The sequence below is a fragment of the Sardina pilchardus genome, chromosome 7, assembly GCF_963854185.1.
Source record: "Sardina pilchardus chromosome 7, fSarPil1.1, whole genome shotgun sequence".
NCBI classification, from domain to species: Eukaryota; Metazoa; Chordata; class Actinopteri; order Clupeiformes; family Clupeidae; genus Sardina; species Sardina pilchardus.
In genome coordinates this window covers 17,052,728-17,063,677 of record NC_085000.1, presented here as the reverse complement: position 1 = coordinate 17,063,677, position 10,950 = coordinate 17,052,728, and the positions used below count along the sequence as shown (strand labels likewise).

Sequence of the window (10,950 nt, the reverse complement as noted above, 5' to 3'; positions counted from 1 at the left end):
CTAGAGGCCACTAAAACTTTTCATTTTTGTGTCAAATCTTTTAATTAATTAGTTGCAATGGGGGTTTGAAGAGTATTTCCATCACTGCAAAAAGTTTTGAAAAAAGAAAAGGACAGAGGACTGAGTCTATCAATAAAAATAAATGTGGACATGTGTATTAGAGTAGCAGTGTGAAAACAGGTCTCCCTTGACAAACAGGTTAAAGGAATAGTTCGGTATTTTACACTTTAAGCCCGTTTTCTGTAGGCTAGTGCCTAGCATGAAAACGAGTGTTAGACACCGAAATTGAGCCTGTTTGTGGAATTTGTCAGCTTTAGAATGGAGCTCTGTATGGCTTTAACATTGCTCGCTTTGTGCATGGACTATTCTGTCCTTAAAACACCCCTAAACGTTAAAAAAAATGTGCAGCTCACCGAGTGGTTACTGGTCTTCAACGATCTTCTATAGCAAGTTTCGCAGTGAAATTCAAATTCTGTTGTGTTATATTAGGCACACACGTTTGTGAGGTATCTGGAAAAAGTACTTCCGGGATTTCGAAAAGCCCTGATAAAAGATGACAGAAGCTGTATTTCGCTGCTAAACTTGCTAAACTTAAGATCTCGGACTCGCCTGGTAAAGGATAAATGGAAAAAAAACTGAAAAAAAAATAAAGAAAGGTGTACTTACTTTTGTTGCATTGTTCTGTAAGGATGCATGTATTTGTAATACGTAAAGAGATACTATACTGTTAAGCTAGTAGAAGTAATGCATTTAATGTGAAGTGATACAATTATGACTAATTTGACATTTAATTGATAATGCATGGCTGTGGGCTCACTCCACTTCACTTCACATGTGTACTGCAAATGTAATCACACATTTCATTTCATTTGAATGCTCTCTTTTATTCTATGCCTGGTACACCACAGGTTGAGCCCCCCTCTCTTCAGTCTGCTCACAACTTATTGGATGAAAGTCTCACTTGCCTCTGGCAACTGAAGATGATGTTACTATGGAAACAGTTTTTGCTGCTATCAATCATGGAGTGTCTTGCAGGTAAAATGCCTTCTGTCTGAGCTAGTTCCTGTCTATGTTCGCTGTCATGGGTGCATGTAATAATTAATCTCTAGCACATTGGATGGTAGCTATACACATGCTAAATATAAGATATAAAGCCCATCTCACCTCAAGGTAGTTCAATGGGTTCATTACATTTACATTGGCCAACTGTGCAGGTTGAGCAGCAGCTTTTAGTCAGATACATTAGCGTGCTGTTAGTAACATTGTGGGAAAATGGAGTAAGACAGTAATTCCTGGCCTGGTTGTGGAGGATTCAATTAAGCTGCTCAGTCAATGTGAAAATGAATTGTATTGTTCTTTTTTTCTAGGGTATGGGCCTTCCAATGTAAGACGCTCTCCTAGGAAATAAAAATAGCATGTCAGGAGTTAATGGCTTTCTAGTGCTAAGATGTATGAGCACAGGCTCCCTTTCAGATCTGTTTTCTTTAGCAAATGCATACAGTACTCCCAGTTCCCAGCAATTTAACACCTAACATATTATAGCGGAGCTGCCTTGGTCTCACACACGCATAGATAAAGGACTAAAGAATGAACAAAGACCAAGTGTTTATGATCGGCCAGATGGAAATTGAACTAATTGTGCCTTGTTCTTAAAAGACTTTAAAAGGTTTCGCTGTTAGTAGTAACTATTGTGATGAATGATGTACTGTACTGCTTTGGTATTTATTACAGTACCAGCTATGGCCTGTCTTTGATTGTGATGCCTGAGGTGGTGGGCCGTGTAATATTAAAATGCAGGATTTAGCCAAATAAACAAATGCAATGATAAGCAAACAAGCAAACCATAACCAAAGAGATGGCAACCTGTGCAGCCTGTGCAACCTGTGCTGTGTTTTCACCTCCCTCAGATGGCTCGGATTATAAGTCATTTCACGGCCCCAGATGGAGGATGGAGCCCAGCGATCTGACTCTCCCAGTGGGGGGGAAGCAGACAGAGGCCACCCTCACCTGCGATGCCAAGGGCACCCCGCCCCCCCAGTACAGGTGCGGCTTCCTTCCTCACGCTACAATCCGCCGGTACTTTGTACGTCAGCGCGCTGTTTCCACTGACAGGTTTTCCTCTCTTCATATTGTACTCCTTTTGTGTTCCTTATTCCTTCATAATGTTATACGACAGCTCAAGTTTGTGAGGAAAAAAACACGGTAGGTGAGATGGGGTCATTTTAATCAGAGTAACAATTTTTTTTTTCAATGCAAATCAAGGACAGTGTGAAGAGACCCCCCACCAGACCTAGTGAAAGGCATGATTAGTCCCCCATCTTCTTTTTGTCATCATCTTGTCCATGGAAGAAAAACATCCCACAACAGAAGAACCTGAATAGCTTTTCACAATGGAGGATGTTTCAGCCTCAATGATAACTCCACAGTGGTCATTTAGAGGATCTGGGTAGGGAGTTGATTTCAGTCTAGGACAAGCTTAATGAATGAACATGGAACAAGTGCCATTAGCCTCCTGGATAGGTTTTTTTTACCCATGCTGCTGTGTACAGACAGTGTTGCTTTAGACTCTTTTCATTGTTTCTTTTGAAGAAATAGGCATATGTTTGAAGGTCTTCGTTACTGTTTAAAAACGTTTGTGTTTAATAGCAAATAAGGGCACTACATGTCCTCAGCGCTTTCTGAAACTAGGCGAAGCCCATGTTGCTCCTTTCACATTTACAAATGTAACTTTCACTTGAACACTTCACACTTCACACTTCACAGATGTCACTTGAATGTCTCTATTGGCAGAACACAGAACAAGTTCAAATAGCTTCATATTCTATGCCCCCCTTGGTACAGTATGTGTGTATTGCTTCTTATATCTCCATACGCTGAATACAGTTTGTTTCATATCAACAGGATGTAGCTTTTGTGTACAGTATCTTTATCTCTTCCCTGGGTTTCTTTAGACAAATTACCATCTGAATGTGTTTCAGAACGTTCAGAAAGTGTAAACAGCCAGGGGAATGGCCTTGAATGTGACTCATTTTAGAGTGCTTATGAATTCATTATAAGAAGTGCACGTGTAAATGGACATTTCTGTGGTGGCGAGAAAAAAAAAAGCAAATTATAAACAGTTTTTTTCCCCCTCTGTGTGGGAGCTCTCTGTGTGCTGCATGTTGGTGGTTGTTCTGTCTCATCTGTGAGCGAGGAGTGTTGTGGAAAAGGACTATTTTGGTATTAATCTGGTGAATGATTTACAGAACGGGCCAGAGCGCCATCTCATCTTTTATGCCACATAATAACAGCAGTGTTTAGATCAGCAATTCTTCAGCAAAGGCAGATGAGGCAGATGAAGGGGGGGTGAGGGGGGGTGGGGGGGGGGACAAAAAAAATCAGCATACAAAAAAATGACAACAAATCGTTTGAAATTGTGGGCTCGTTCAAAGAACACATTCTGATTTGCATGTGTTTCTGTTGGAGTGGTATATGCAATCTGAACAGGAATTCATCCCTCTCTCTCCCCCACTTTAAAAAGAGCTGTAAGGGTCTGGCTTCCCACATTGTATTTATGCAGTTGAAAGAGCTGCACAGGAGTCCTTTGAAGGAGGCATCTCAAATCAGCACCTTAGTGAAAAGATGCTCGCTGGCAAAGTGCAGCTTGGCGTAGTCGGCAGGGTGCCCTACCGTGTGTATGTTGTGCATTCTATAAGGATGCCAGCGACGCGGGCCCGACCCTGAGAATATGCGTTTCTAATCAGCAACCCGAGCGTTGCTCCACTGCTTGGCTCTGAAGCGGCCTCTCTTTCCACAGTACAAACCACCCCTCACCCCCCCACACACCACACACACACACACACACACACACACACAGTCTCACCCACCTCTGCTCTGCCTCCTCCTCCTCCTCTTCTTCCACCCCCTGCCGAGCAGAGGCGAGACGTAGATGTTTAGCCCCGACGCCATAAGTCTCTTCTCAGTCGAGCAGAAGGCAGAGCAGCAGCCTCTTCACGAGCTCGCAGTGTCTCGGCTCCTGCTCCTCCGTTTCTTGAAGTGCAAATGGGTCAGAGCGCTTTTCTCTACCGCTCCGCTCCGCGCCGGCACCGGAAAGTCAGGTTGTCAGGACGCCGGAATAAATTGCCTGGGTTTGGCCATGAGCTTCATAAAACTCCATGGTGGATGGCTTTAAATTGCTCCCGCTCTCTTTCTTTTCTCCCTCACTCCCTCTCTCTCTCTTTCTTTTCTCCCTCACTCCCTCTCTCTCTCTTTCTCCGTGTGATGCAGCAGCGGTATAATACTCAGTCGAGAGATGTCAAAATCACAGTTTTTTTCCCCCCCTTCCTTTTCCCTTTTTTTCCCCAAGTTGCCTGACAACAGAAAAATATCGACTGGGAAGCCAAGCGTAAACATTTGACAAACTCCCGTCTCTGAGCCAAGTAGAATCTAAATTGCCCCTAAGATATAATTTAGCTCTCAAGAATGCTCACTGCGATAATAGTGGATAGAAATGACTTACAGAGAAAGTGCTGATTGCACTTGTGCAGCAAATTAGTTTTATAATTAATCCTGTGAATCATATAATGCTTTGTTTATCCTCTATCTGTGTCAAATTCTCCATATATCAGTGGCTTGAATTGATTCAGCTGAATTCAGAATAATAGCACGCCGGTTCCCTACCGGGGGCGGTGACGACAGTGGAGAAGGGGATGTGTGTGTGTGTGTGTGTATGTGTGTATGTTGGGGGGTGGTTGCTAGGGGGATGGCTTATACATTTTTCATTTTGATTGAGGATTGAGGAACGTGCTGCAGTCCGGTAACCTTGGCTGCGTGTGAGAGAGAGAGAGCAAGAGAGAGAGAGAGAGAGAGAGAGAGAGAGAGAGAGAGAGAAAGGGAGAGGGAAAGCTTCCGTGCCAGGTGTTTGAGGAGGGATCCCGGAGCGACGCTGCGGTGGAGGCTGCCACCCGCACGGACGAGCGCACGGACGGACAGGGCAGAGGGAGGGGAAGGGAAGGGAAGGGAGGGGAAGGGAAGGCTGTCCCGGGGGAGAGGAAGAGGAGGTGGAGGAGAGGTGAAAGGATGGGGGGATGAGTGGCAGATGAGTGGAGAGGAGAGGAGAGGAGAGGAGGCCAGGCGGTTGGGGTGTGCTGCACTGCACTGTACTGTGCTGTGCTGTGATGCGCAGCTCCTCTCCTCTCCTCTGCTCTCCTCTGCTCTCCTCTGCTGTGCTGTTCCTGCAGCTCATATCAATGAATTCTGCCTCATGCAAAATGGATGCGAACAGGAGGGGTCAGCTCCAGTTCACGCCGGCCACACAGACTCCGAGGCCAGGAGTGCGGAGAGGAGCCAAGTGTGGCGGCGGCCCCAGCCGTGACCCCAGGCGGACGTTATTCCACAAGCGCGCAGCCGCCCAACCCCCCCCCCCCCCCCCCCCCATCCCACCCTGGGGGGCCAGACGTGACCGCATTTCACACCTGGCCTGCCCACAGCCCCTGCGGCCCACTGCAGTGACACCTATTTGCTGCTCGCCGTTGAGGGGCCTTAAATGGAGCTTGAGTGCCGGCGGGGCCGAGAGTGCAGGGTGCTTTGGAAGCCAGACCACCAGGCTGCCAGTTAGTCTCCATCTCCCCCTCGCTCTCTCTCACTCTCACTCACTCTCTCACTCACTCACTCTCTCTCACTCTCTCTCTCTCTCTCTCTCTCTCTCTCACTCACTCCCACTCACATTTGCATTTGTTGAGAGGTGGCATTTGGAGCACGATTGCTGTGAATTCATCTGAAGTAGAACCATGGAGAGTGCATTGTGTTCTGGTCGGCGCACTCTCTCTCTCTCTTTCTTTCTCTCTCTCTCTCTCTCTCTCTCTCTCTTGCTGTGATGCAATCTATACTTATATGGTGCCGTGCTGTCTTCCTCTACAGTCATGTCAAAAGAAAGAAAAAACACACACATTTTAACACCGCAATTAATAGGTGTTTCATCAGCACCTCAGACACAATTCTGCAGACACCAGGTTGCAGGTTCACTGTCATTCAGGTGCAACAAGCCCTTCAGTAAACACCATCGGTGGCAGGTGGGTGCTTTGGAGGGGTTGGTGTCTGTGCAACCTTTGCATGTCTTTCCCTTCCCAGAGTGCTAATTCTGCACAGTGAAGGGGGTGGGAGTCCAACACCTATTGCTGCAGTAAACAAATACACACACACACACTCACTCACACACACACACACACACACACACACACACATGCCAGGGCTTTTGCACTGACAGCGCAAAGATTCCTTCTGTCGTCGCTGAGCTCCAGGGCTACGGGGAGCATCGATCCCCCCACCTCGCTCCACCGGGTGCTTCTGTGCTCTCTCTCTCTCACTCACTCACACACACACACACACACACACACTTCCGCTGCTGCTGCTGCCGCCGCCGCTGCCTCCTCGGGCGTCCTTCCCACACACTCTCTCGTGTTAGCGTTAGCATCGAGCGAGTGGCTGCCTGCGCGGCGCGGCTCGGTCGGCGTGCCGTGGTGTCGTGCGGGTGCCAGCTGTTCCCGGGGTGTGTGTGTGTGTGTGTGTGTGTATGCTGGAGACACGGCGCTGAGCCCGGGGTGTCTACTGACAGCCTGTCAGAAGAAATGACTCCTGAGCACCGTCGCTCCCCGAAATTAGCTCTCCTCGTCTCCTCAGCTTTTCTGCTGCGCCCTTGCACAGTTGGCTGGTCCCTGAAAAGCTTAGCCTCATTTTTCTTTCCCCCCCCTCTTTTTTTTCTCTCTCTCCACTCGTTGACCTCCTGCAGTCAGTGGGACTCCCTTAAATGATAGGTGGTTTATGAGTTGTGAAGGAGTAGAATTGGGAGACAGACACTGTGTGTTGGATACACAGATGGCTTTGCTGAAATGACTTCAGTAAGATCCGCTCTTCAGAGGGGATTACGTATTTATGCTCAATTACGATTTGGCATCAGGAAGGACAAGGAGGAAAATGCTGTCGTGGCAACAGACTGGGAGACGGAGCCAAAGAAAAGAGATTTTTTTTGTTGGACCCGTCTGCCTCGATTGTCCCTTCACAAATAGCAATTTAGGCTTGTATACTTGGCTTTGGCTACATCAAATAAAGTCTAAGCTGTTAAATTACATAGTGCACTTAAGGAATTAATAAATGAAGATAAAGTACCGTGTGTTGAGGTAAAAGGTGTTTTTTTTTTTCATTTTGATGCAAAAGTGTAAACCCCAGTCATGAATATTCCAGTTTTGACCACGCCAGAGGTTTCTTTGTGTGGCCCTTGAGAGCGACATTAGTGTGTATTGAGTGAGGTCCTGTGTAAGCGCCTGATGTGCCTGATTGTGTTGTGTTGTGGTGGTGCTGTTTGCTATTGAGTGTGGTCCAGTGTACTGTAAGCACCCTGATGGCCTGATTGTGTTGTGGTGGTGCTGTTTGCAGATGGTCATTGAACGGCACGTTGATCGATCTCAGGATGGACCAGAGGTGGGTCCTGTCGGGCGGCAACCTGATCATCAGGGATTTGGATCGGGACCAGGACGCCGGGACCTACCAGTGCACAGCCTACAACCCACACGGCGCCATCCTCAGCAGGCGGGCCAGCCTCAAGTTTGCATGTAAGCAAGAGCGCCCATCCTGTACCACCCCAACCCACCCCAACCTGCACCACGCCCACCCTAACCCACTCCAGCCAGCTCCATGCCCACCGTCCCACCCCAACCCACACCACGTCCACCCTATTCCACCTCAACCTGCACCATGCCCACCCGATCCACCCTTACCTACACCATGCCCACCATCCCACCATTCCACTCCAAACTGCACCATGCTCACCCTGACCCATTCCAGCCAGTTCCATGCCCACCATCCCACCCCAACTTGCACTATGCCCACTGTCCCACCCTTACCTGGGCCGTGCGGCATGCCCACCCTATCCCTCCTCATCCAGCGCCACGCTGCTTGTTGTCACCTCCCTCTCCCAGTGCGGGGTGACAGGTGGTGTAATTGGCACCCCTACCTGCACTGTATGTGTCTTTGAAGGTGGGAAAATGGATTCCTCCAACCCCCTGTGCAGGTGTAATTGAGTTTACTCCTCAAGGAGAATGTAATTAGAGGAAAAATAACGCTGCTGACCTTCTAAACAAAGATACTGTAAGTGTCAGCTGGTCGGTCTCATCATGAAAGCACTTTGTTCTTAATTTTTGTTTGTAATTTATTTTTAATTATCTTATTTTCTTGTCCTCAGTTCCTTTATAGATGCAAATGATCCTAGAGTTTGCATAGTTTGGAGTAAAGATACTTACTTGTCCTTTTTGCGCAGACTTGAATTTCAAAAGTCAAGCCAGAAGTGCTGTATCCGTTCGAGAAGGCCAAGGTGTCGTCTTGCTTTGTGGAACACCAACTTACTCAGGAGGTAAAGCAATTTTGTTTGCAGGAGTTCCTTTCGACTTAACCAATCAAGATTTTATTGTTCATTCTTTCATTGCAATGGTTGTTTAATGGCATCCTGAAATTATGTATTCAGTTGTAAACTGCTTTGTAAATTGTTTGAAATGTTAAATTTTGTCCCTAAAATGCATGTGATTTTTTAAAGTGCAATCTGTTTCCATAAAATATGCTTTCACGTCACAACCAAACAATTTGGCTAAAGCTCCCCTCGTTTCCATTCTAGACCTTACATTTGCTTGGGTCTTCAATGAATACACTTACTTCGTCCAACAAGACAATCGCCGCTTTGTTTCTCAGGAGACTGGGAACCTGTACATCGCTAAAGTCGAGCCGTCCGACGTGGGCAATTACACCTGCATCGTGATGAACCGCGTCACCAGGGAGAGAGTGAGCAGCTCCCCCACTCCTCTGGTCCTCAGGACAGACGGTAAGCGGGCCTGCCGTGAGACCGGCTGGCTCTGGACCCGGAAGACTAGGAACAGATCTGGCTCTGATCCGGTGCTGATCCCGTCCCCGGGTCTGGCATGGATCTAGCGATGACGTGGCCACGTTTCAATCCTGATCCCGCGAAAGCATTCCAATTTTCATTGTTTTGTATACAAAAATAGACTTCAAGGAACACTTAATGAACACAGCGGCTGTGAGAGAGTTGGCGTCTGGCGTTCCGAGCAGCAAAAGAAAACAATGGACAAGGGGGAAAGGCTCATCATAGATATCCGGGCTGATCCGGATCAGCTACGGCCCGAGTCTGGCTCAGAGCCGGCTGTGATATGATCCTCATCCAGCCCTGATCTATGGGAAGCCAAATCACTTGCAACCCAAAGCGCACACCACCTCTCCAGCTGGACCTGGCGCCTGGCTGGCGCTGCTTGACTGGACGGCGAAGGGCAGCTGGACAGGTGCTGGGTTATCTGGTCCAGGCTTTTGATCTGTTTGGCCCCCGATATGATGATCCCCTGACTGGGCTGTTCCATAGGCCTTTTCTATGGGCATCATATGAATTCAGCTGCCCCCCCCCTCACATGCTCATACTCAGCTGAACTAATTGGTTGGGAAAGGGTTGAGGTTGGTAACAAACTCACAGTCTCAGATGGCCTACAAGATGACAGTAGTAATAACGAAGTTACAGGATATAATTAAGCCCATGATTATTCTACTGATATCAAATAATGGGCTGAAAACAGAAATTATTTTATTTTTGCATGGCAAAACATGCCATCTTTTGTTTCATGCTGAAGTCTTTTTTACCAAGCAGAAGAAGCCTATTGGTCAAATAAAAAAGGCCCCAAAGTTTGGCACGAATGCTATGAATAATTTTGGATTTGACTGTAGAGAACAGCACAGGTTAGCCTGAGGAGCGATCGGAGAGGCTCTGTTTTTTAGCTCTCTCTGGTGTGGTTCCTCAAAGACTCGGATGACTACATCTGGAGCTTTGCTTTCTGTACTCTCTCTCTCTCTCTCTCTCTCTCTCTCTCTCTCTCTCTCTCTGGTACTACAGAAAGAGCTTGCTGGTGGCTGAAGTTAAATATTAACCACTTGCCCCAAAACATCTTGAATCTTCCCTGGAGAGAGGGCTCACTGTGGCATGTGTCAGAAAGAATAGATATAAATTATTTGTTGTCTCTCTTTCGCTGTTTCTGTCTCTGTTTTCTTCAGGGTGTAGGAGTGGTCTCAGTTTCACTCAGTGAGAATGTCATTGTAGTTTGAGGTGGGAGGGAGTAGGGGTGGTTATACCTTTGTCTTGTTTACCATATTTTCTTTTCTCACAAGCTGATTTTCATGAATTATGGATATGAAAAAAAAAACATGTTACTCTGCCTGTGTATTGCAGGAGCTATGGGTGAATACGAGCCGAAAATAGAAGTTCATTTCCCTGACACAGTCCCAGCTGCGAAGGGATCAGTTGTTACGCTGGAGTGTTTCGCTCTCGGCAAGTAAGTGGAATTCTTACATTTTCAATCAGCCAAGTCGTTTTTTTTTCTCCTTTCCCTAGCCCCCTGACTTTTAATAGCTATCTGTCACTGAGGCGATGCTGTCTCTCAGAGAAGTCCTCTGTGTCTCTCCCCGACACTCTTTAAATCACGGTTGTCAAACTCTGTTTGTAGACAGCCACATTATTTCTCTTTTTTTTCCTCCTTTGGAGCAATCGTTGTGGTTCAGTTGCTCCTCTTAGCTGATTGACAAAGCTTTTTCGCACAGTTTTCACAACGGGAAAAGTTTGGGGTCCAGTGCAACAGCTGACGTGATGGTGTACCTGGGACCTGTCAAAGAAAACAAGGGCTGTGATTACAGAGCAGTAATACAGACCTCATAGAGAGCTGAGATGTGTTTGTGACAGCAGGAAACACATCTTATCTTCTCTTCTCCATTCTTCATGTCCCGTTTTTTTCTCTTCCATTTTTCTTATTCTTCCTGTGCCGTTCGTCTTATCTCTTCTATTGATTCTCTTTCCATGTTTCTTCTATTGTCTCGCTTTGTTTGTTTGCTTATTTCATGTATATACAGTATTGATGTGGTTCTGACAAAGACACA

General features: G+C 46.9%; 1 protein-coding gene across 1 annotated transcript in view; it reads left to right on the top strand.

Annotated features, from left to right (window-relative positions):
• Nucleotides 1-950: 950 nt before the first annotated feature.
• The window catches only part of cntn3a.2 (contactin 3a, tandem duplicate 2), a 33,869-nt gene continuing 23,869 nt past the window's right edge, over nt 951-10,950 (top strand). The window contains exons 1-6 of the mRNA XM_062540232.1: nt 951-1,035; nt 1,908-2,043; nt 7,411-7,586; nt 8,291-8,383; nt 8,642-8,845; nt 10,250-10,352. Of these exons, the coding sequence (XP_062396216.1) occupies nt 981-1,035; nt 1,908-2,043; nt 7,411-7,586; nt 8,291-8,383; nt 8,642-8,845; nt 10,250-10,352 (767 nt within the window). The 5' untranslated portion in view covers nt 951-980. The remainder of the gene's footprint in view (nt 1,036-1,907; nt 2,044-7,410; nt 7,587-8,290; nt 8,384-8,641; nt 8,846-10,249; nt 10,353-10,950) is intronic.